Source organism: Sciurus carolinensis, chromosome X (genome assembly GCF_902686445.1).
Source record: "Sciurus carolinensis chromosome X, mSciCar1.2, whole genome shotgun sequence".
In the NCBI taxonomy this organism is placed as follows: domain Eukaryota; kingdom Metazoa; phylum Chordata; class Mammalia; order Rodentia; family Sciuridae; genus Sciurus; species Sciurus carolinensis.
This window is the reverse complement of record NC_062232.1, coordinates 114,746,235-114,773,766: the sequence shown is the minus strand read 5'-3', so window position 1 is coordinate 114,773,766 and position 27,532 is coordinate 114,746,235. Positions and strand designations below refer to the sequence as shown.

The 27,532-nt window shown below is 37.2% G+C and overlaps 1 protein-coding gene across 1 annotated transcript in view; it reads right to left on the bottom strand.

Annotated features, from left to right (window-relative positions):
* The window catches only part of Adgrg4 (adhesion G protein-coupled receptor G4), a 132,607-nt gene that overhangs the window by 27,315 nt on the left and 77,760 nt on the right, over window positions 1–27,532 (bottom strand). The window contains exons 9-15 of the mRNA XM_047537190.1: window positions 26,333–26,376; window positions 22,666–22,829; window positions 21,408–21,540; window positions 19,526–19,644; window positions 11,434–11,650; window positions 10,284–10,446; window positions 4,114–4,248 (exon numbers count right to left, since the gene is read on the bottom strand). Of these exons, the coding sequence (XP_047393146.1) occupies window positions 4,114–4,248; window positions 10,284–10,446; window positions 11,434–11,650; window positions 19,526–19,644; window positions 21,408–21,540; window positions 22,666–22,829; window positions 26,333–26,376 (975 nt within the window). The remainder of the gene's footprint in view (window positions 1–4,113; window positions 4,249–10,283; window positions 10,447–11,433; window positions 11,651–19,525; window positions 19,645–21,407; window positions 21,541–22,665; window positions 22,830–26,332; window positions 26,377–27,532) is intronic.

Below are 27,532 nucleotides of genomic sequence, written 5' to 3'. Positions count from 1 at the left end.
TGTGACACCACACCTGGTATGAGAGTGAATTTTTAGAGATCATTCAGCTCATCTCCTGACTTCATATAAGGTCATCATTAAACCAAGAGGGAACAATATGCTAATTCATCTATCTATCCAAATATCTATCCAACCAGTTTTGGTTTTGTACCTGCTACTTAGCATTGCACTAAACATAAAACTATCCCCAAATTGGATAACTCTCCAGATCATTACATTTCAAAAAACTCACCCCAATTCTAAATCTCAACCATCTTTATAAGGGCACACCCCCATAAGGAATCTAAATACATCATGGGTTAGTTATAAACCACTTCATGTTCTAGCCTCACAGGAGATGGAAACAGTTTGATCAGCAGTCAGCTTGGAATGAATCTCTGAGGATAGTCTTCTTCTACCTAGGGGACCATGAGCTCTGAGGTCCTAGTCCAGGCTTTGTGTATCCTAATGTTCCCTGCATGGTAGATATTTATCTTGGGCTCACTGAGTCAGATACTTTGCTAAGTGCTTTCTACACTATCCACTATCTTTTGTGCTCCTGGACTTCACATAGACAGACAGTTTTTCAGATAAATTGAGGCTTAGACAGGCTCAATGCCTATATGTACAAAGGTCACACAAACTAGTGAATGACAGGACAGATAATAAATGTTGGTTTAAAGACAATGAACTAGAATGTACCTATTGAGATATGGGGCTTTGTAATCAACAGGGCCAAAGTTCCAATGGCTAAGGCTCCAGTTGAAAGTATGCCTCTTCTGGGGCACATTTGAAGGGACCGCTTACAGGGTCTGTGCCTATTTCTGGAAAGGAGAAGAAGCAAATCCTCTAAGAACTTGCCAAGAAGGCCTGGAGGAGGTGATCCCAAAAGCCATTTCATGAAAAACCTGCCAGGCCATTTTTAAAAGATGGCATTCCTTCATATTTCTGAAGATACAGTGTTCATGATACAATGCCCCCTACCCAACCTGAGCCCTGTAGCTTTGACATCTGGGTAAATGTGAATGCAGTGAATGTCCACTAGGAAGCTACTCACTTCCTGTTTCTGACCTGTACTCCTCATCCAAACCAGCCTTATGGCTAAGTGTTCCTTTCCCAGTGGAATCACCTGAAATAGCCTAATGAAGAGATGTATTAGCAGCATGGTATAGTTGGAAAGGCCCTGACTGACACTGGCAAGACCAAGAGCTAGCTGCAAGTCCTCTTGTTCCTCTAAAGGTCCCCTTCCTTCTAGACCACTGGTCACATGAGGAAGGAGGGTAGACTTGATGATCTCAAATTACCCTCCCAACTTAGTCTAAAAGATACAATTTTCTGTGGTGGAAAAAGGCAAAGGTGACACCCATGACAGCTTCAGACTTAATTAACCTCTCCTCTGTCCTCATTTCTCTTAACTACAAAATGGTGACCATGCTGGGGAAAAAACAACCCATTCCCTCTCACTGAAACACTTCTCCTTCCTTCCTTCTTCCTCCCTCTTCGTGATCTTTCATTTTCTAGCTCCTATTGCAGTCTCAGGTGTGAGCTAAGAGCTCTCTTACACTAGGCCATTCCTGCTCCTCCAGATGAGAATAGAGACCCTCTTCTCCAGTCCCAGAGTCCCTATGGCACATTGCACTTACCTAGTTCCCTTCCCTCTCTCTGAGAACTGCAGCTAGTAGAGGAGTGGAGGAGGAAGTACATGACATTCAGGAGTGGTGTCTTATCAACAATTTTGAAGGTAATGTGTTGTAATGACAGTTAAGATTCTGATCAAAGATTTTATAGGAAGCAATATAAAAACAAGGCTGCAAGACTTGGGGACTCGAAGAATAGGTAGTTAAGAGGTGGCATCTCTTATAAACACTCAGTATCCAACAACCACTGGCACAGATCTCAGCCTCAGGTTCCCCATTCAGTGGCAGAACCTTCAGGTCTTTGCTCTCCTCCATCACACTGGAAGTTCTGTGAGGGCAGACATCACATCTCTGTTGCTCAGTTGATATCCCCAGCATCTAGAACCACTTAAGACACAGAGTACGAATTCAACAAATATTTACTGAATGAATAAGTGTATGAATAAATTAGTAAACTGAGTCACCTTTAGCAAGTGTCTTCCTCCTTCTGGGTCTCAGCGTCCTCATTAGTACAATGAGGGGATGGGACACTATATGAGTTCTGAGGACCCTTTCAGCTTTGAATTTGATGGCAAGCTAGTTCTAATCCTTCTTCATCTGGCACTATGACGTCTGCAGACTAATTTTGGCAAACATCTCTAATCCATTTTGGTAGAAGATGTTAGCGAATAAAAATTTCTTATTAAGTGTGAAATCTATGCAAAGCAAGTTTATCTCCTATTCTAATAGACAAGCACAGCCCTCTGAAGAAATGAGAATTTAAGACCAAAATAATGGCATCTCAGATGATACAGAGAACTGACAGTCTTATCCAAAGGATCAGACCACCTTTCAAATTTCTATTAAAATTTTTTGTCCACCAAAAGTTTTTGTCCACAGTGCAAGGCAGAGAGGGGCTCAGTAACTCTAGCAGATGTCCTGGGTAGGATTTGAGCTAATTCCACAGAAGTAAGTAGAATTTAAAAAGAAGAAAGAGTGGCTGCAGAATTTCAGGGGAACTGAATGTTTTACAGACATGCTTGTAGGTGATGTGATATATTTGAGTGGGTAGGTAGTATAAGGATGTGATATATTTTATGTTTTGTGGGAGTTACTGTGGATTGAACTCAGGAGCACTCAACAACTGAGCCACATCCCCAGTCCTATTTTGTATTTTATTTAGAGACAGGGTCTCTCTGAGTTGCTTAGAACCTCCCTAAGTTGCTGAGGTTGGCTGTGAACTTGAGATCCTCCTGCCTCAACCTCCTAAACTGCTGGGATTACAGGTGTCTGCCACTATGCCTGGCAATGTGATATATTTTGAATTGGCCCAGTACCATCTCCCCCCACCATCCCCACGACAACTCTGTGAATATTTGACCACCAGAAATTCATTCCTCTGAATAATCTCCTTAGAATGCAAGCACACTTGGGCAAATTAATGTATTCACCTCTTAAATACATGAACATTGGAGTCAGACAGTCTGAGTTTGATTCCTACCTATGCCATTTCCTAGCTATGTGATCCTAGGTAAAATTGCTTAACCTCTTTGAGTCTCAGTTTCTCATGAGAAGAAAATGAGATAATAAGTGTAAATATTAACAATTAATACTGTTCATTGTCATCAACATCGTGCAAACTCTGATGGCTGTCTTCCCATCAGCTAGATGAGATAAATGTGGCCTGAAGAAATGGGCTGTTTGTTAGGCACAGACTCAAGGTAGGATAACAATAATAGTGATGCAAACACAGTGGTGCTTATTATGTACCTGGCATTGTTGTGCTTATTATGTACCTGGCATTGTTGTAAGCACTTTATATACATAAATTCTTTAATCCTTCGACAGCTCTCTGAGGTACTATTCTTAGCCTATTTTACATATAGGAGGAAACTAAGGCACATGGAGTTAAATAGCTCATCCACAGTCACATGAGCAGAATATGGCACAGCCAGCTTCAAGTTCTACCAGCCTGGCCCCTGAGCCCATGCTCTTCACCATCACATCACACTGCCTGTGTTTTTAAAGTGGGTGAGGACTGAAGCCCTCAGAGAAGGTTCTACGGGGGTGGGGAGAAAGATCAACAAATGCCTGCAAGTCAGTATCCTGCTGAACACCAACCAGTTTCAAATAAATTGGCCCCAAAGAGTGGGCATGTTGCTTTTGAGGAGCCAGGAAAGATTTGGGAAGAAAGCACTAGCAAGCTGAAAGGGCATTTCATCAGAAGAACGTGCTGTTCTTTTATAGCTTTGAAACATCTTGAGGCCTCTGTTTGGTCACCAAATAATCCTTAAGGTCGCTTCCAAAGCTGAGAAGCTGTGAAAATTAAAAATTGTAGAACATCATTAAAGTAGATGTTGATTCATGTTGAGGGCCAGGGGTTGTGCTGGAAGACTTGTGGAATCAATCAGAGAACATATTCTAAAATAAACAGAACATCATGAAAATAGCAGGAGTTCATAATTACAATGAGTCACCATATGTCATTTCATGACAGTTCCCAGAGGCAAGAACTTACCTTAAAAAGTGAAGTTTGGCCAAAAAAACTAAACAAGATGGTTTGTAAGTTGTTAAGAGAAATTTTCTCCCTCAGTGATTTAGGCAAATATATGGAAGCCAAAACTCTATCCAGAGGGGCATTGCCCAGGTAGATCTGCCAAGAAAAGTCAGGGAGTGAAAGCTGGAGTCTTCATCTATTGGAATGAAGGCCTTCCCACCTCCCACCCTAGCACTTGCCCCAGAGTGTCCTACAGAGGGCAGAGCAGTGGAACTAGCTCCATAAGCTATGATACACACACATGCACACACACACAAATGAACACACGCACGCACATACACACACACACTCAAATCATAGGGCAAGACATGATCTTGATGCACATATTTGTAGACGCACACACACACATACACACACACACACGCACACACACACATGCACATACACACACACTCAAATCATAGGGCAAGACATGATCCTGATGCACATATTTGTAGACGCACACACACACATACACACAAACACACACACACACACACATACACACACACATGCACATACACACACACTCAAATCATAGGGCAAGACATGATCCTGATGCACATATTTGTAGACATACACACACACATACACACAAACACACACACACACACACACACATACACACACACACTGCCTTTTCCTTTCCAAGCCTATCTTTGAGGATCTCTCTCCTTAACCTGCTTCTACTTGAGTAATAACTGAGGTGGGAGGAATGACAAACTAGGTGATTTGTCCTGATTCTCAGAAATAAAGTCCAGTCTTGGAAATCAGGCCTCTTCCCCCACCCTGCGGCATAGAGTTTTGAAAAGGAAAACAAAACAACAATAAAAACCAGCCAATAGCATTGGGCACTTGCCTATAGTTTGTTGACCAACACTCTTGTTAAAAGCAAGTCAGGAAAGAAGTCATAGAAGCTTGTGGCTTCTATTCTCAGGAAAAAATGAGGCATAAAGGGGGCTTTATCAAAAATTACACTGGAATCACAGTTGTAAACCTTTTGTCTCCCAGAGAAAAACAGGGTTCATGAGCACCCTTGTTTAAGCATGTTCATATTATGATATCAGGAAACAGAGGTTAAGAAAAGTTATGTGACTTGTCCAAGATCATAAAGCTAGGATGTGGTTGAACAAAGATATGATTTTAGTCCAACACAAAATCCTATTATCTATGCTCTGTCTCAAGAAGCTCTTACCTAGTTGGTGTGTAATGGGAGAATGAAAGTTTGCGATATTTGTAAAAATAACTTATGAACCCCAAAACCATCAATGGCTCTTCCCTAGCACAAATGATCCCTGCTTAGGCAATCAAGTATCTCAGAAAGGTCGTGTTTTAGCTTCAATATTTACACAGTTTGGTACCAAGAATGTGATTTAGGTTGGTTGGTTTATCCATCAACATTATAATAGAAAATGATATGTGTAAATATAATGCAATGGGAAGTCACTATCTGCTTCTAGTATGGCTAAATACCTCCTAACGGATTTGATACCCACTGCATATAACAACTATATAAACTAACAATGGCTTTAAGTCACTGGAAAATGAACAAAAGCAGACAAAATCTGGAGAAGATTAGACTTTTGAAAAAAATTAACATCGCAGGGTGAGTTGCCTGTTTTTACAGCAGTTAGCCTGATGGTGGACTGAAATGAATGCTTTGAAGGACATCAAAAACTGAAGGAAAGAGGAATTAACACTATAGATCAGAAGTTGACAAACTAGTCAGAAGAACACATCTTACTAAAGATTGCCCTGAGGTAAGAATGGATTTGATATTTCGTTGTTTAAAGGTTGTATGAGAGAAAGAGTGAGAGAGAGAAGAAAGAAAGAAAGAAGAAAGAAAGAAAGAAAGAAAGAAAGAAAGAAAGAAAGAAAGAAAGAAAGAAAGAAGGAAGAAAGGAAGGAAGAAAGAAGAAAGGAAGGAAGGAATGAAGGAAGGAAGGAAGGAAGGAAGGAAGGAAGGAAGGAAGGAAGGAAGGAAGGAGAGAAACAAAAACTAAAACATAAGGACACACAATAGACAGAGACCACTTGTGGCTTACAAAACCAAAAATATTTATTACCTGTGCTTTAGAGAATAAGTTTGCTAACTCAAACTATAAATCATACAGGTGCTAACAAAATATTATGAACTCTAGCCAACAAGCTTGGCAAGATACGTGAAATAAATTCTTAGGAAAAATACAACTAACTAAAACAGAAAAAAGATGAATTAGAAAATCTGAATGTCACTATATCCATTAAATAGTTTGAATTAGCTATCAATTATTTCCCATAAAGAAGCTGGAGGAAGAAACAGGGGACAGGGGGGAATGCAAGGAAAGTAGAAGGGGAAACATCAGGGTGGAGGAAGGGGGTCAGGGTGGGAGAAAAGGAGGTGGGGGAGATATTGGGGAGTAAAATTGATCAAACAATGTTTTTATGTAGCACAAACATGCCACAATGAAACCCACCATTCTGTATAATTAATATGCACCAATAATTTTATTTTAATTTACCATAAAGAAATTCCAGACCCATAGGGTTTCCTAATGAACCTCATCAACCACTTAGTGTAGAAATAACACCAATATTTCACAAACTTTTTCTGAAAGTAGAAGAGGGACCATTTCCCAACTCACTTTTATAAAGTTGGCAAGATCTTAAAGTCTTTGTTTTGTTTTGTTTTTGGTACCAGGGATTGAACTCAGGGGTGCTTTACAACTAAGCTACATCCCCAGAGCTTTTTACTTTTTATTTTAAGGCAGGGTCTTTCTAAGTTGCTGAGGCTGGCCTCAACCTTGTGATTCTCCTGCTTTAGACTCCCAAATCGTGGGGAGTACAGGCATGTGGCACTGCACCCAGCCTTAATCTAAAGTCTGACAGAAATTAGTTTAAAAAGAAAAAAGTGAAGACAGATATTATTTTTAAAAGAGAGAAAATGAAGACCAATATGCTTCATAAACATAAGTGTAAAAATGCTTAACTTTTCTTAAGCACACTGAATATAGAAATATAAAAATGATAATACACCATGACCAGTAGAGTTTATTCCAGGAATATAAGAATGGTTTAATATTTAAAATCAGTGTAATTGATACTAAAAGAATCATGGGCAAAGATAAACAATACTGTTTGTCTTCTTTATTCTGATATCTTATTTCTTCTTCATTCTGTTTGCTGTATATCAAGAGATACAGAAAATCATTTGACAAAATTCAATGACCATGCATGACCAAAATTTTCAGCAAACTAGGAATAGAAGGTAACTTCCAGCCAGACATGGTAGCACACATATGTAGTCCCAGGTACTCAGGAGGCTGAGCTGGGAGGATTACTTGAAGCCAGGAGTTCAAGGTCAACCTGAGCAACACAGTGAGACCTCAGGTCAAAAAAAAAAAGAAAAAAAAAAAAAAAAGAAGGTAACTTCTGCAATGAAATAAAAATAGGGCTACTATAATGGTATAATGGTAATGGTAAAATAGTGAATTTATTCATCTAATGTCAAGAACAAAACGAGGATTCCCACTTAACCACTTCTATTCAATATCTTACTAGAAGTATTACACATCAAAATAAGGCCAAAAGAAAAAGCAGTGAAAAAATAAAGATCAATAAGGAAGTAATAAAACTCTCTATTGTCAGATGGTGTTATTCTATATAAAGTCTTAAGGAATCTACAAAACAACTACTAGAACAAATAAGTAAATCTAGCAAATGCATGGGCTACATAAATTACATATACAGGTTGATTGTCCCTTTTCAAAAATGCTCAGGATCAGAAGTGTTTCAAATTTTGGTGTTTTTCAGATTTTGGAATACTTGCAGACTTTACCAGTTGAACATCCCTAATGTGAAAGTCTGAAATCTGAAATGCTCCAAAATCCAAAACAACAGGATATTTTGGAATTTTGAATTAGGGTTGTTCACCTGTATCATATATTTTATATATAGTATATAAATTATATGTTATATATTTTATATACGTAACTATATTTCATATACTAGCAGCAAATAATTAGAAAATTAGATTTTAAAATGATTCCATTTGCAATAGCATCAAAAACCATAAAATAGGAATCAATTTATCAAAAAATTGTACATCTCCATGAAAAACTATAAAATATTGTTGGGAGAACATTAAATGAACCAATGTAAATGTTCCTGGGTTAGAAAACTTAATGTTGCTAAGAAATAAATTCTCCCAAAATTAAACAATAGCTTTCATTACAATCATATATCCATAAACTTTTTTGCACAAATTGATAAACAAATGTAACCACTCATATGGACATAAAGAAGGTTTAGAACAGCTGAGGTAATCTTGAAAAAGAACAAAGTTAAAGGACTCACACTACTGACTTCAAGACTGAAGACAACACCAAAACAGTGTGGTAACAAGAATCTACAAAATATAAATGGAACAAAATAGAAAAGCCAGAAATAGAGCTCCATCACAAAAATTTTTTAAATTTTTATTCGTTTGATTTTTTTGTCAAAAGTACCAAAACAAGCCAATGGGAAAGGGAAAGTTTTCAATAAATGGTGCTGGAAAAACTAGATATTCAAATGGAACAAAACTATCCCCAACCCCTACCTTACACCTTATACGAACATCCATTCAATTAACTAGGATTATCATCCTCAATGTAAAAGCTAAAACCAAAGAGATGTTAAGGAAAAGCAGAGGAGAATATCATCATGACTTGCTGGTAGACAAAGGATATTTAGACATGGTTATTAATAAGAGAGAAAACTTATAAATGAGACTTTATGAAATTGTAAACTTCTGCCCATTGAAAGAGCCCACTGAGAAAACAAATAGGGAAGCTACAGAGAAAATACTATCAAAACTTGTATTTGATAAATGACTTGCAGCTAGAATATATTGAGAATACTCATGCCTCAATAAGAAGGTAAACAAGCCAAGTCAAAAATGGGCAAAAGATTTTGACTGTATTTCACTAAAGAAGATACATGAATGGTCAATACAAAAATAAACAATTACTCCACATAATTATCCACTTTAGAAAACAATATGGTAGCTTGTTATAAATGTAAACATACAACCAGTGAGCCAACCATTCCATTCCTAGGTATTTATTGAAGAATTATGAAAACATATGTCCATGCAAAGACTTACAGGAATGGTCATAATAGCATTATTCATAATAGCCCCAAATTGAAAACAATCCAAGTGTCCAACAGAATACATAAACAATGTGTGGTATATATGTTAAATGGAATATTATTGAGAAATAAAAAGGAAAAAACTATGGGGAGAAAGGGTGAATCTCAAAAAACCATACTGCTGTATTATGAAAGAAGTCTTATACAAGAGAATACATATTATAATGATTCTATTTGTATAAAGTTGTAAAACAGAAAAAAAATCCATGGTGTGAAAATATCAGAACAGTGGTGGTCCCTGGAGGTAGTAGTTTCAGGTATTGACTGGGGAGGCGCATAAGGGGTTTTAAGAAGTAATAGTGATATCTTTATCTTGATAGGGTTTTAGGGTCACTAAATTCTTTTGAGTGGTATTGGTGGCTTACGATCTGTGAAAGGCTGAGGTAGTGTGATATAGTAAAATGGAATCAGACTATTTTTCATAACAAATACATAACAACTGTACATATTTATGGGACATAGTCTGATATTTTGATACACGAGTGATGATAAAATCATGGTAATCAGGTTTGGATTCTGACTTAGCCAGGAGGGCTGTATGTCCTTAGACAAACTAACTTCTCTGTCTCCTCATCTCTAAACTGTAGTACAATGCTCAACATATGAATGCTCCATAAACAATGGCAAATAATAAACTGACATTGAGATAATTTCATGTCACAGGGTCAAAGGTGGCATCATCACACATCCCACAGATACCATTCCAACTAAAATGGTAGCCTCCTCAGGGTGATATATGAATCTTTCCTGGGATATATGCATTTTTAAAAGGTCCCCTGAAGATTTAAACTTTGTGTCCTGCAGAGCTGGGGATGTGACTGAGTGGTAGAGTGCTTGCCTGGCATGCATAAGGTCCTGGGCTCCATTCCCAGAACCACAGAAAAAGAGTGCCTTCTTTTTTTTCCTCCTAAGAAGTAAATGAATAAAGACTTGAAAGAGTGTGTGACCAATTGGTTCTCAGTTTTCACAGCAGCACTCACCTCAGGGTCTGCACCTTCTTCATAGGAGTGGATGCCGAAGGCCATACCTTTGAAATTGTGGTCTACCCGCAGCACAGCCAAAGCCAGCCTGGTCACAGTAAGATTTGCCGTCCTCCCAGAGAATTCCATCTTATGACCAGCACGCTCGATTGTCCTCAGAAGTCTACCAGGAAAAGGTAAAGAAGAGTCTTCCTACTTTTTCCATATAAAGACCATCCCCTGACAAGATTTCCTCACTGGAAGAGTTTGTATTTTAATCCCCATCTTTATATTCCTCGAGAATTATTAGAAAAGAGCCCAGGCTTTAGAACCAGATGGACTGAGGTCTGCATCTTAGCTCCTCTAATTTCTAACTGTGTGTGCAAGTATAGTGACCTCATTGAGTTTCAGTTTTCTCATCTGTAGAGTCAGATGTAATCACACATCTCAAAAGATCATTTTGAAAAATAAATGAAATTGTTCTTTGTCAAGCCAGATACTTCAGGGCACATAAGCCTTATAAGAAGTTTGACTTTTATTTTATTTGGCATGTAATGAAATGGCACCCTAATGGTCTAAAAGCAAGAGAATGACATGATCTGATAAATGCATTGAAAGATCATTCTGTTATGTACAAGATGGACCGTAAGGGGCAAGAGTGGAGGCAGATAGCTCAATTGGGTGGTTATTGTAGGTGGTCAAGGGAGAGAAATAAGGCTTGACCTGGAGATGGAGACATGTAGGTGGATTTTCACTAGAATACTTAAGATATTTGAAAATGGATATACTGTGCTTCATGTAAGAGTTGGTTATTGATTTGCTGTGAGCTAGAGGGAGGTAACTAGCATGATTCACCTAGTTTTCAGATTAGAGCTGATTGGGTACATTTTATAGAACCCTGGGGGAGCACCAGGGTGGGAAAATGAATTAGAAATTTGGTTTGGAGTAACTATTAACTTGAAAAGTTGTTGTTATCACTAAGATTCAATTCAAATTTGAATGCACTCTTTCACAACTGGGATTGGAGTTAAATTACCTCATTGTGCTACACTAAATTAGTTTTCAATGCATAACTACCTAGCCTTTAAAACTGGTGATGATTGTATGCTAAGAAAGTAAAAATATGTCATTTAAATTATATGAAATAATTTATTTTACCATTAGTACTTACTCATTGCTTACTTGATGTAGATTGGAGGCTGAATCATTTTGCTTTTCCAAAACAGCATTGATTATTTGTAATATAATCTGGGTTAGGTTCATACTTATCTCATCACACTTTGAAATCTCCATTACTTTAGAAACAATAATCTTTGTCTCTTCTTCATCCAGAGGTGGAGATTCATTTATCAGATTCAAAATGTGCTCTGCAACATCATCTGCATTCTCTGGGGAAGCAAAATGGAAATGTACTACCTATGTTACGATACTTAGTTTTGGACCATGCTGGTCTGCATCCTTCCCTCTAAAAAGTAAAGGCAGTGAAATGGTAATACATGCCAAAGTAACAAAGTTTGCAAAAGGAAAACATTGGATCTCAATTTCTACAGTTGATATAGTCCCAGAAAGCAGCACACACATCAAGTTTTTATTCATTAAACCCTTTTTTAAATGCACTAGGGAAATCTTTTTGTCACTGAAGAATTATCTTGAAATTTGATTCTAATTAAGTTAAGACATCGGAGTGTTGGATTGAGTTAAGTAGATTCCATCTGTACTCAAATATCAGCAAACACAGTCTATGTTTTCACAGTCAAGGGTAGTGAGTACAATTTCCTGTCAAGAACCATCAACCCACACAGCAAAAAAGCAAATAAGGACCACATAATAAAAAGCAATTAATTTAGAGTTTCTAAGAGTAAGAACAATAGACATTAACCCACCCACTTTTTTCTTCACTTTTTATAATGGAAAATTTTGAGCATATGCAAAAGTAGAAGAATAGTATAATGAATCCCCATGTATCTCATGAATCACCCAACTTCAACAAGTGTCAATGAGAGGCTAATCTTATTTTATCTACTGTCTCACCCACCTTTTCCCTAACCCCAGATTATTTTAAAGCAAGTCCCAGACATCATATCATTTCATTCATAAATACTTTAATACATGTCTTTTTTCTGTGTTTTTATTGGTACATTATAATTATTGATAAAAGTGGGATTTTTTTTTTACACAGTCATGCATGCAATGTAACAAAACAATTTGGACATATCTTTTTCATTTGTCTTAACCATGATTCTAATTAAATTAAAACTAAGATGAAAGATTAGCAGTAATATTTACAAATATCACATATCCTACCACTGCTCAAATATCCTTAATTGTCTCATAATTTTTTAAAATAATTGCTCTGTGTGAATTATCACCCGCTTTTTTGGAAAGAATATTACTATTTAATAAAGCAGACATTTAATTAGTGTCTAATTTGTGAAAAGCACTGGTCTAGGTGCTTAGGAGAATATGAATACATAAAAGAGACAAGAAAAACAATTGAAAAATATAGTCTGTTTAGAAAAATTCCAGAGATTACACTTGTGACATATTTAACTCAAGCTATGTTGCAAACAACGTACTGAGTTTGGGAAAACAAAATAATTTTGCATAAAATTCACTTTTTCTTTTTCTCTCCATCCCTCCCTCCCTCTCTTTCAGGGCCCTCCATGGTTGTCAGCATCTCTTCAAATCTCTCTTCTCCCTCAAGCTCTCTACATCTTTACCCCCACCAAAGCCAGCACAAGGTGTTTATCCCTCTCTTTCCTTTCCCCCACATTTTCTTGCTCTATTCTTTTTTGTTCTACAAAAAATCTTTGCTCTCATCAATTTAAATTAAGCAAACTTAACTGAGATCCTCTGAATTGCCCCCACTCAACAATGGCTTATGTAGGAACTGAGTTGGCCAAAACAGGGTTCTCCTGGAGGAGATGGGAAGAAGGGGGGGACCTTGATTAAGTATGTAATTGTTTCTAAATTAGTATTTTGTCCATATTAATATCTTTCTTTTGGTTGACTAAACAAATTGAGAAAACAATAAGACTAGGGATAGAATAAAAGTATGGTGAGCTCATTCATGGATATTTCTACTGCTCTTATTAAATTGTTCAAGGTCTGTTGAAAATGGAATAGCTGGAGCTGCCTAGTCATGATTCTTCAGGCTTCAGTGGTGCGACTTCACTTCGCACAGTCCCTGCTGTGGCAGAATGAAAGTAAACAACAGGCCGATGGGAGACTAACTATTCTGTGGAAAGTAATTATAGAGTTTTCATCTGGAGTTACACAGTTTTTAAGGAAAATTCAGGCTAAATTGTACTTATTGTGTAAAACTTCTAGGTCCTCAAACAAAAGCAATAAAAGGAATCTTCCTTTATTAGTTGCAGAATATTGCTTGAAATACCATTACAATTAATCTTCCCATAATTGCAACAATGAAAACAATAATAATATGTATTATTTACTGACCAATTTCTGTGAGTCAATGTTCTAGTTATCTACTGCTGCATAACAAACCACCCCAAAATCAATGGCTAAAAACAACATTAATTATTACTCTCATGGCTGTGTGTGTAGGTTCCACTGAGCAGTTCTTGCTTGGGATCTTTCATGCAGTTGCAGTCAGATGGCAGCTGGAGCCGGACACATCTGAAGGCTAGACTGGACTGGAAGTTCAAAATGATGCATTCACATGGCTGTTAGTTGATGTGGAGCATGTGCTGGTCATTTGTGATTGTGGACTGCATTCCTTACCCATGACCTCCCTCAGTGCTGTGCTGGATCCAGCACTTGTGCTATTGGAGCTGGCTTGTACCAACTTATGAGAACCTGTTACAAATTTGGATGAATTTTGTGAGCTGGTTGTTAACCAGAGAAATCATTAAAACTTAAATTATATAAACTTATAATTAAATAAATTATATTCAAAACAATGGTGATACTCAAAACCTTAGGTTCTGAGAGGCAGGATCCCAAATGAAAGTATACCCAGAGAAAAGATACTTCCAGTTCTCTTAAAAGTTGATCCCATAGTTGGCAGCATCTCTATTGCCAAATTCTACCATACTTTGCCATCACAAGCCAGCCTCACTACAAGAGGAGGGAATAAAATGATGTATGGCATTTTGGAGACAAGATGCAACAGCAAGTTCTTATACATGCATTTTCTCATTTTCTCATCACAATAATTCTATGTATTGAGTTCTCATATTATTTCACTTTGTACAGATTGAGAAATTCTCATCTACTTTGATCCCAAAACTTGAATTCTCCAATATCACTTTTTACTACAGCATGTGTGCCTTAATTTCTTTTCTTCATGTCACTGAGCATTGGAATAGCAGGACATCTACTTGACCTCCTGGCATGCAAGGCTCATATTTACTACTGAGCCATATCCCCAGCTAATATTGTTCCTCCTTAGTTACACACTATCCTGCCCTGATGACAAGAGGACATGGACAGAAGAGAATTTTGTGAAGTCTTAGCCAACTTCATTAGAGCTGGTGCATCTTCACTGTCATGTGGGTAAACAGAACTGAGAACAGAAAAGAACTCAAAGAACTTTGAAATAAGGATGCCTTTTCTAACTCTGTGATATTAAGGAGTTAAGAAAAATGAGCATTTAAGTGGAAGAACCGAAGAGTTTTTGTCCAACCGAGATACAACCAAGATATCCAATACTTGTCAACAAGATTAAAAACTAATGAAAATAAATTATTCCAACATGAATACATTTTTATTTCCTTTACATTGCACCCATTGTTCATTAAGCTCCTAACTTACAAGATGAGGATTCCTCCAAAGCTAAAAAACTTGATAGTTTACTTTTCAGTTATATACATTAAAATCACCATCTGACTGTCTTTGCTCCACATATAGTGTACGTGTGTAGAGATATATAGATGTAATGACTTCTCACAGTCAATTTTCTAAAAATCCGAACCTGATGCAGTGCTTTTATTGTTGTTATGACTGTTTTTAAACTTTTTCTTCCACAAGAGAAAATTCTATTAGCATGTCTAAAGAAAATGTGTCACTCAGAAGGAGGGAGGTCAGCGTGAAACACAGACCTTTCTATCTTTCCTCCCACTCACTATAAGCTGCAACACTCCCTACTGCCCTGACTTATGATTTCTGAACTAGGGATCATCAGAGTTGTGCTTCTTTTTCTAATTCTTCTAGATATTCCTGGGTAAGGGTCTTAATTTTGTATCTTCTAAAAAGAAGAAAGTTAGAGAAGTTCACTGCCTTGGAGCTAATTCCCTGGCTCTTCTGTAAGGCACTGGAATGCCTATGCCTTAATTTCTGACAATTCGTTATGGAAGATATCCAATTTATGCAGTAAAGCCACATCTGACAACTAGTATAGAAATCAAAATTCTGTTCTTCCCTTTCTTTTTTTATTAAGATCATTTTTACTGGTGCATTGCATTTTACATAATATTCAGCTTCATTGTTACATATTCATACATGCAGAAACATAATTTGGTCAAATTAATTCCCTGGTTGATTCCCTTTCCCTTTCTCCCTCCCTCAGGTCCCCTTACTCTATTCTACTGGTGTCCCTTCTATTTTCATGAGATACCCCTTTCTTTTCTGTTTTCTTTCTAGCTTCTGCATATGAAGAGAAAACATGCAGTCCTTGACTTTCTGCTTCCTACAAATTACATGATTTCATTTTTATTTATGACTGAGTAAAATTCCATTCATTGTGCATACATACTGCATTTTCTTTATTCATTGAAATTCAATGTCTGATGAGACCCCACTCCCTGGTTCATAGACAACATTCTTTTCACTATAACCTCACATGATGGAAAATACAAACAAGCTCCCTCAGGCCTCTTTTATAAGGGTACTAATCTTATTCATGAGGGCTCCACCTTCATGACCTAATCATCCTTCCATAAGGACAACTTGGGATTAGGATTTCAACATATGAATTTGATGAAGGGGCATAAATATTCAGTGTACAGCATATATACCTCACCAAAAAAGATATACAGATGATAAGTAAGCATATGAAAAGATATTTAACTTCACATATCATTAGGGAATTGCAAATTAAAGCTGCAACAAGATACCACCACGCACCTATTAGAATGGCCAAAATCTAAAACACTGACAACACCAAATGCTGCTAAAGATGTGGAGCAACAGGAACTCTAATTCACTGCTGAAGGAATGCAAAATAATACAGCCACTTTGGAAGATAATATGGCAGTTTCTTACAAAAGTTAAAATGCTCTTAGTATATAATTCAGCAGTTGCACTCCTTGGTATTTTCCCAAATTAGTTGAAAACATCCATATAAAAACCTGCACACCAATGCTCATAGAACTCTTATTCATAATTGCTGAAATATGGTAATAACCAAGATCTGCTTCAGTAGATAACTAGATAACTAAACAGTGGTACACTCAGGCAATGGGATATTATTCAGTGCTATAAAGAAATAATCAAGCCATGACAAGACAAGAAGGAACCTTAAATGCATATTACTAAGTTAAAGAAGACAACCTGAAAAGGCAATGCACTATATGATTTCAACTTATATGACATTCTAGAAAAGGCAAAAACATGGAGACAATAGAAAGATCAGTGGTTGCCAGGGGACAGTTAGGAGTGTGGGATGAATAAGTGAAGCACAGAGGATTTTTAGAGATGAAATGATTCTGTATGATACTACAATAGTGGACATGTCATGGCACTTTTGTCCAAACCTCTAAAATGAACAACTCCAAGAATGAATGTTAATGGAAACTATGAACTTTTAGTGATAATGATTTGTCAGGGTGGGTTCATCAATTGAAACTAATATAGAACTCTGGTGAGGGTTATTGATGGTGAGTGTGAGCTGTGCACGTGTCAAGGGGGCATGAATGTGGGAATTCTGTTTTCTGTTCAATTTTGTTGTGAACCTGAATATCCTCTAAAAGAAGAAACTCTATTTTAATAACCAACAAAATTCAAAAGCTTTTAGCTAGCAAAGACAAAAAGAGAAGACACAAATTACCAAAATCAGGAATGAAAGTGCTCATGTTTGGGGGAGGCATTGCCACCAACCATAATTTAAAAGATGGACACTAACACATGTTTACAAATATGTAAAAAAATTGGAACATTCAGTGTTGGAATGATGTAAGATAGTGCAGCTGCTATGGAAAACAAGTTTTGCAGTTCCTCCAAAGACTAATTGTAGGGTTACCATATGAACCAAGCAATTCTACTTTTCAATATATTTGTAACAGAAGTAAACATACATCTACATAAAAAGAAATGAAGTACCTACATATACTACAACATGGATGAACCTCCAAAAAATTATGAAATGCCTTGATTCAGACAGATAGTAAGTGGACTTGTGGTTGCCAAGAGCTGAGGGAGAGACCACTAATTGGTACAGGGTTTCTTTGGGGGAAAATATTCTAGAATTAACAGTGATAGCTTCACAACCTAGTGAATGTGCTAAAAAAAGTCCTCTGAAAAAATGATCTTCTGAATTGTAGGTATTAAATAGATACAGATATGTGAATATCTACACAAAAATCTTTTAAAACTGAATTGAGATATCAATTTCTGTTAATCAAATCAACAAAGACCCAAGAGTATAAAAATATGCTGTGTTATGAAGCTGTTCTCAAATAGACACTTTCATACCTAGCAAGTGTGAGAATAAATTGGTGTAACTACTATAGGAAGAATTTTGACATCATCACTAATATGATTAACATAGCCATTCCACTTGCAGGAATTTATGCTTCAGGTATATGCTACTTGCACAAAATTGTGACATATATATGATATCCACTACAGCAATGTTTTTTATACTCCCACTTGCAAGTTATCAAAATATCTGTTTTAGAACAGCTTCATCGACACAGCATGTTATTGGACTTTTAGGTGGTTGGTGATTTGATTAGAAAAAATTATATCCCAATGTAATTTAGAGAGATACACTTGTTTTGAGTCTCTTTCACCTAACAATATGAAATACAGTAATGAAGTGTCACAAACCAAAATGAAAATTCACATGGTCTATGAATGTAATTTGAAAAGAAATGAATCTTTCTATATCAGTTGCTTAGTGTATGCCAGTTCTGAAACATTTTGCACACTAACAAAACTATATTTTTTAAATGTTATGCTATTTTTTTCTTTTAATAAAAACACAAATAAGTAAAAATAGTTTTATGATAGTGTTTTTAAAGAAAAATACTATTAATAATCTAAGTATCCATATATAGAAAACGGCTTAAATAAATTGGTTGGAGAGTTTTGGGGGCAAATGGGGAGAGGTTGATCAATAGGTACCAAGTTGTAGTTAGATAGGAGCAAGAAGCTCTGGGGTACAATAGCACAAATAACAATAATGTACATTTCAGAAAGGATTACAAAAATTTTCACCATAAACAAATGGTAAATGTTTGAGGAAATAAATATATTTAACCTGATTTAAGTAGTATGCAATGTTTACATGTAGCAAACATCACATAGTACCCCATTAATGTGTATAAGTTTTATGTTTTTATGTATCAATGAAAAATAAATCTACTTAATAAATAAATTAATTAAATTACCAGTAAATAAGTGTGGCACACCCATGAAATATAATATAGTTAGTGTGCAGGGGTGAAGAAGCTCTTTATATAATGATATAAAAATTTCTTCAATATATTGTGAAGAGAAAGTGAGGTGCAGAGCGGTATGTACCCAAAACAGAGGGAGCATGTGTGTGCATGAATATGGAACAAAAAAAACCATCAATATGTACAACTATAATGCACCAATATAAAAGTAGGAAAAAAGGGGAGGGAGAACCTGTATAAGCATGCATACGTGTATGCATGTGTGTGCATGTGTATACACATTTCCTTATAGATGTGTATACTATCTTTGTGAATAATCACTGAATAACTTGGGCCACCACTGAGATGTTTCACTGTAGATTTTTTTTGTCTTTGAATATTGGACTAAATGAAGTATTAACAAATTAAACATTTTTGCAGAATTTAAAATAAAATGGAAAATAATAAGTCAAAAATTATAAAATAAAAAAATACATGAAACAAAACCAAAAACCCTGGTAGTCCTAACTTCTCATATTTCCACCACCTCCACCAACAGTTACTACTTAGTTTCTGAAACCAGATTATTATAGGGTAGATTTTTCACTAAGTGAGGTTTGCCTGTAATCTCTGGTCTCAGGACAAGTAAGCAAATTAACTGAGGTTCCATTATTTCTCCAGATGTGTTCAAAACAATCTTACCGTCACTGATGGTAATATTAGCAAGATCCACAATCTTTTCAGGAAGTCCTTGAAGCAATTTGCATTGCTTAAACCTTGGTTTTTCCCACTGAGATTTGCCTGTTTGAATACTGATTGAACTGAAAAAGAGAGAAGGGAGAAATAAAGGACATCCTGGGGCAAAGGAACAGGTCTATTTTGGCATGCTTCCCCCTGGGCCACCCCCAGCCTCCTGGCCAAGATAGCACAGGTAGGAATGCAGTACTTCTTTGTCAAGTAAAGAAAACTGCTCTTGGAGGTACAAATGACAAGGGGGTCAGCAGGTGGGAGGATGACTAGGTAAGAGAGATGGGGATGGGGCAGGACAACATGGGGTTGACCAAGAGTCAAGGCAGAGATGTCAGTCTGCTGGACATGACTGCTTACCCTCATTTCCTCCTCTTACCCCTATTTGTAAGGGGAAATTCCTGTTGGAATGCAGTCTCTAACTCAGCATATTAATTTTCTCTAGGTGATTAGTGTAGAACCCTCTGTAGCCCATGGACATTTTCAACCAACCTTCCCTGTACCTCATCCAGTTTAATCCAGTTCAAGTCAACCAACACAGTCATTGAGCATGCACTATGTTTAGGTAAGGTAAAAGGTAGCATAGGTAAACAGGGCAGGAACTTGTGTAGTTCAGTGATTTCAGATTCTAAGTATCACTTCTCTAAAATTGAGCAAAATATGAAAAAATGCTGTATAAATAGAATGGAATGTATCAAACCATCAAGCAAGGAGAACTTATTTTCACCACTTGAGCTGGGTCCAGTGCTAAAAGAACAGAGACAGAGAAAGACACACACTTCTCCCACCCGACCCCCACCTCCCCGCAGATCAAAAAGCACATCCAGAGAAAGAGACACAAGGAAATGCCCATTGAGTCCAGACTAACAAATGGTCTTTTTCGCTGGAATGCATGGTAAGGGGAGAGGGAGTGGTGAGCCCAACAGCAGGAGAGGGAGTCTGCAGTTTGGAGGACTGTGTTTAGGGGTTTGGACTTCATTCCTGAGTAGGAGCATGACATGATGACAGCCAGACTGGGAAAATCATGCTGGCAGCAGCGTGGAAAGGAGCTGAGATAGCATGTGGTTAGAAGGTAAGGGCACTGCCCTACAGGAGGCAAGAGCTAGTAAAGGACTTGCACCAGGCAGTGAGATTGGAAAGGAGAGGCCCCATGTGAGTCCTGACTGTGGCTGTCAGAGCTGCCTGCCTTGAGAACTGATTAGATGTAGGCAGGGAAAGGTAGGATGCAGTTGGAGATGTGGCTTTCTAAGAGTGCTTTTAAGCCTCTGTCAAAACCTGCTGTCCTTCTGGTCTTGCCCACTTACGTTAATGGCATAAACCATTAACAGCAGAGAGTAAGAAAAGAGGGCTGATGATTTTAAAAAGGAAAATGATAAAGTCAACAATAGAAGAGTGATTTAGTAAATTACTATGGCCCATCAATGAGATAGCATCTGAGGCCGATTTTTGAAATGATCATTAAGAAGATGAATGTAAAACATGGAAAATGTTTGATAAACCATTGAGTGAAAGAGTAAATTACATTATGGATATGAGAACTGAACTGTGATTACCTCTACAGAAAATTTAAAGGCATACAGAGAAAGACAACACGCCAACCTAAAAACAGCTGTGTTCAGTGGTGGGATGGTGACTGACTTCTCTCTTTGTCTTCTTGACATTATTTTCTTATTATATTGCATATGTATGTTTTAAGTCCACAAGATGAAGAAAAGAAAGACTTGCAGTAGAGGTGGAGGGGAGGGAGCACGCCCAGACAAATGACATAGAAACATGCCCCCAACGAAGCGGATCTTTGTGTATATGAACTAGCAATTAGAACTTGGCCGGTACATACCAGATTCTAGTGGCATTTCCATCCTCATTTTTTATGCATCTAGTTTGGGCTGTCTCAGTAGGGTAGGTTAATAGCCACTTATATGTCCCTTTGTATTTAGTGGGTGTTTCGTGGGCTTCACACTTTCCCGGATCTACAGAGAAAATGTATGCACGTTTTCAAGGGCAAAGGACTCTTAAAAGTCTCATGAGCATCCATTAGGACCCATCATTATCACCCTGCATACACACATCAGCAAATAAAAGAGAAGGCTCTTTCTACAGGTCATTTAAATCAGGCTTCACTTAAAATAGCTTTAAATGGAGTATTTTTGTTTAAATAAGCCAGCTGGTATAACTGCAGGTTTAGTCCTTTTCATTAAAACCACCAGTTGACAGGATAATTTTTGTTGTTGTTTAAATAGTATATATGCATTAGAAAAAAAAAAAACTTCCAGTTACACAAAGGGGTGTTAGAGGAAAACATCAAAAGTATCCACCTGTCAACTGTCCTTCCTTTAAACCACCCATCCCAGGGTTGTGTGTGATGCAAGGTGCCTTCCTCTCACTTTCAGGACACATTTATTAGCATCGTTTGCACAATGGGCTATGACTGTGGCTTCCACACTTCTCTGCTTCTCATCCCACTCTCTCTCTCTCTCTTGTGCAATCACAGCCTGCCCTCTGCTACTTCATTCACTTGCCACCAAGGATTGTGAGTAGAAATATCTATGTGTGTCTGGGTTAACTCAAAAGTTTTTATGGCAGTCTGTCAGAGAAAGAAACAAAGCTGGCAGTAATGGGAGAAAGTTGGAGTAGCCTGGTAGTCTTTCTCTTTTACCAGTTAAACCTGCCTAATCAGGAAAGAAAAGGTCTAGGAGAGAAATCTGGAACAGTTCCCAAGTCATTTCCCAAGATGAATGGGATGCCTGAATCAATCAATAAATTAGCAAGTATCTATTAGGCATCTATTGTGTGTAATAAAGAAACTCTGGGTCTCTGATGTTTTGTGCAAGAGAGACAACCCCCCGACACTGTGGGTGGATTGGTCACTGGTAATATCCACGGCTGACAAATGATCTCTTATAAACTCTCAGGCAATCTATTCTTTCACAAGTTTTTAAAGGTAGAAAGGCCATAAGGACAAGCAGGTACTGAGGATGTGAAAAGGATCATGAAGATGTCTCTTCCCCTGAACTTAGGGTCTTACTCTGAATACATCATGAGTTCTATAATAGGGGGAGTGAATTCATACTGAAATATCCCACCAAAATAATTACCTAGCTTTTTCACTAGGATGTTTTCAGACTTCACTAATAATGTCAACTGATCTTGTGTGAAGTTTCCATGTGTGAGGTTGCCAAGTATTTTACTTCTGATCTTGATGATCAATTCCATGGATGCTAAAGAAGAGTTGGCCTTGATGATGACTTGACAAGCACAGCTACAAAATGGAGCAAAAAAGAAAATGTGCAGTTATGTCAACACAGTGCAATTTGGTCTAGTTGCCTTAGTTGGTAGTCCATAAACATCAAACATTTTGTAGATATTAGGTGACAAAACTTAAGAAATGATGGAAGAAAGCATGTTGAAATCTTCTGAAAATTTTTCTCATATCCAAAATAGACAACTGAAAATCTATTTTCAAATGAAATATCAGCAACATTTATATTATGTGTAAATTGAGTAGCCATGAGATTTCTCCAGGAGTTTATAATAATTAACAGAGAATATGAAGTGTCAGGACTTATTATTTCAGAGAAAACCTTCTATCCTCCTGATCTCTAATTTATCCATCATTACTGCAATATGGCAAATAGACGCATGCCCAATTACTTCATAAAGGCATGATCTGCAGAAGGCTTCCTTCTATAATAGAATAATAATGAAGATAATGATAGCTAGCATTTGTAGAGCTCTTGTTCTACATGTTTTGACTCATTTGATCCTCAGAGCAACATTATAAGGTTAATTATTCCCATTCTACAGATGAGAGAATTGAACTTTAGGGAGATGTTTCTCTCAATCACAAAGATGCATCCAGTATTTCTGACCACTAAAATATGTTATGAAAGAATAGACTATCCCTAACCTCAACCTGTACAATGAGGTCTTTAACCCTTCTAAATTCCTCTAATATTGCTTTGAGGAGACCCTTTTAAAATTCACACTTATCTATATCTCTTTTTTTTCCATTTCCATTTGCACATGTAGTTTTAAAATATTTCATTAGTACATTATAGTTATACATAATACTAGGTTCACTTTGGCATAATCAAACATACATGAAATATAATTTGCTTCATTTCTGCCCCCAATATTACCTGTTTCCCTCCTCTTCTCTCTCCCCCTTCTCCCTTTCCTCTGCTCTGTGAGTCTTCCTTCCCTTTATTCGTTGTTTTTTATATTGGTACTTTATAGATATACATAAGGGTGGAATTCACTTTTGGTATATTTTTATCTGTACACAACATAATTTGGTCAATTTCATTCCACTGTTCCTTCCTTTTCTCATCCCTTCTCCCTCTCCCTCTATCTCCTTCCTCTACTCCACTGATCTCCCTTCTATTTTCATGGAATCCCCTCTTTTTCCCTTTTGCTCTAGCTTCTGTATATGAGAGAAAATATTTGACCCTTGACTTTCTGAGGCTGGTTTATCTTATTTAACATGATGTTCTCCAGTTCTGTCCATTTACTGGAAAATGCCATAATTTCATTCTTCTTTGTGACTGAGTAAAACTCCATTATGTATATAAACCACATTTTCTTTATCCATTCGTCTGTCCATAGGAATCTGGGCTGGTTCCATAACTTGGTTATTGTGAATCGAGCAGCTATGAACATTGATGTGGCTGCATCACTGTAATATGCTGATTTTAAGTCCTTTGGGTATAGTCCAAGGAGTGGGACAGCTGGGTCAAATGGTTCCATTCCAAGTTTTCTTAGGAATCTCCACACTGCTTTCCAGAGTGGCTGCACTAATTTGTAACCCCACCAGCAACATATGAGTGTACCTTTTTCCCCACATCCTCGCCAACACCTATTGTTGCCTGTGTTCTTGATAATAGACATTCTAATTGGGATGCAATGGAATCTTAGGCTAGTTTTGATTTGCATTTCTCTTATTACTAGAGATGTTGAACATTTTTCATATATCTGTTGATTGCTTGCAGATCTTCTTCTGTGAAGCATCTGTTCATTTCCTTAGCCCATTTGTTGATTGGGTTATTTGTATTCTTGGTGTTGAGTTTTTTGAGTTCTTTATAGATTCTGGAGATTAGTACTCTATCTGAAGTGTGTGTGGCAAAGATTTTCTTCCACTCTGTAAGCTCTCTCTTCACACTGTTAATTGTTTCCTTTGCTGAGAAAAAGCTTTTTAGTTTGAATTTATCCCAATTATTGATTCCTGCTTTTATTTCTTGTGCTATGGGAGTCCTGTTAAGGAAGTCTGGTCCTAAGCCAACATGATGAAGATTTGGACCTACTTTTTCTTCTATTAGGTTCAGGGTCTCTGGTCTAATTCCTAGGTCCTTCTGGATCATATATTTTTGAAGAATCTATATACTGCTTTCCAGAGTGCTTGTACTAATTTGCAGTCCCACCAACAATGTGTAAGTGTACATTTTACCCTACATCCTCACTGGCTTTTAATATTTGTATTATTGATCACTGCCATATGACTGGACTGAATGAAAACTCAATGTATTTTTTTCATACTAGAGATTGGACCCAGAAGTTCTTTATCACTGAGCCACATTCCCAGGCACCATTCCTCCCCTTTCTATTTAATTTTGAAGCAGAGTCTCCTGGAGTTGCTTAGGACCTCACTTAATTGTGGAGGTTGACCTTGAACCTGTGATCCTCCTTCCAAATCCTCCTGTGATGCTGGGATTACAGGCATGCCGCCATACCTGATTCAATATAGTTTGATTTACATTTCCCTGATTGCTAGAAATGTAAAATATTTTTTCATGTATTTGTTGGCCATTTGTATTTTTTTCTTTTGAGAAGTGTATGTTTAGCTCTTTTGCCCATTTATTGATTGGGTTTTGGGTTTTTTTTCAGTGTTAAGTTTTTTATATTCTGGGTATTAGTTCCCTGCTGGATAAGTAGCTGGCAAAGATGTTCTCCCATTCTGTAGGCTCTCTCATTACACTCTTGTTTCCTTTGCTGTGCAGAAGATTTTTAGTTTGATGCCATCCTACTTATTGATTCTTGGTACATACAGTTTTTGAAGAACATGTTTGTTGAGTTTCCTACCAGTTATTGAAAGTTAGATGTCTTTATTCAACACTTCTCTGTATATCCAATCTATTTGATGCCTCCCCCTCACCTGGTCTATATGTGGTGAAGTCCCTGCTCATCCTACCCATTGAATTTGGACCCTATCTCTTCTCAGCTTTTGGATTTCCAGTCTGAATAGGAATCCTTGTTTTGGAACTTCTCCTCTTGCTTGCAACAGACACTCTACTCCAGTCCATTGAACATTTCAATGATCTGTTAATGAGGTTTTGGCTATGTGTCCATTATGATGTGCATCAAATAGATCAACAATAGCCAGTGTACCAGGAGGAGCTGGACCATGAATCTGAGCAGGACCAGGGATGCTTTCTATGTTGCTGTCGTTGTTTTCAATTCTCCTGCTCAGTATTTCATGAACCTTATTGACCACAACGAACAGTTTATTCCCCCTTTCTCGAATTACAACCACTTTGGACCCCATTTTCTCCTCACTACAAAGAGGCAGCAGGCAGGTTGCTAGGCTGTGCTATGACAACCAAAGCAACTATTTCATGAAGGCAAAAGTGCAATTACAGCATCTGTAAAATAACCATCAAGTACTTTGATCTCCTTCTGACAACTCTGACCAACAGGCTGCACATACAGAATTAAATGGAAGGAAAATCAGAACTAAATGTACCAGCTATGAATAAGATCAGCTCCTACCTGTATGGTACATGGGAAATTGTAGCCATTCCTTGCCCTTTTCTCTGTTCCAATGGATGCAAAAGAAAAGTACATAGTCACTGCAATCTTTAAACAAATGTCAAAACTGAGTACATGGCTTATTGTTAACAACAACAACCATAATTATCCTTTACATTTCTGTAACCCATTGGCATCTGCAAACAACCCTCAAAAGTACCAATGCCTTTAGTCCTCTCTCCAAGTCTGCAGGATGAGCAATATAAGGATTGCCACCCCATTTTCTAGATGAGGAAGCTGAGTCTCAAGGAAGTTAAATGATCTTCCTACTACCACACAGCTAGTGAGTCACAGGACTGGGAGCAGAATCTAAGCTCCTGGATCTAAATATTAACACAATAGTGATGATAATAAACATGGAACATTTAATGCATTCTAAGTCCTTTGCTAAGCACTTAACATAAGTTATCTCATTCCATCCTTGTAGCAATCCTCATTTTATGGATGAGGAAATTAAGAAACAGAGAGATTGATTAAGTTGTCTCAGGTCCCACAGCCAGGAAGTGGAGAAACAGGGATTCCATTCCAGGCAGTTTGGCCAGATTATCACCAAAAGGCTTTTATACCTATTAGGTGAAATTTTATTTATATCATGTTATCTGTAACATTAAATTTTAAAATTTTGACAACTATTTATTGGAAGTATTTTAAATTATGTTAGATAATGCACTTTGTGCTTGATTGTATTTTGTATAGTCAAAATACTTACCTCTATTTAAATACCTTAAAAGCTCTGTGCTTTCTAATCATTTTAGAGTGTACCATTGTAAGACTTTAAACCAATAGAATAAGTACTGAAATTTGGGGCAAAGATGATGGGATATAGCTTTGTCACACTCTGATTTCATAGGTATACAAATAGAGGGAAGTCTTGCAAACAATCATGTCACTCTTAGAAAATATGGGGAGTTGTGTGAAATGTCAACAATGAAGAAATTCCACAAAACATTTACAATCCCAATTCATTCCACACTCCCTTAGCCCACAAAATGTACCTAAAAAAACTACCACACTGATAGTTCAGACAAGCAAGGGATGGTTTTCTTAATGTGTTCTTGTGGAAGTAACGTGATTTAATATTCAATGGTCACCACTGAACCTTGCCTGATAACACACCCTTGGGTAGAAGACCTATTTACTAATGTAATTCCTGATTATAAT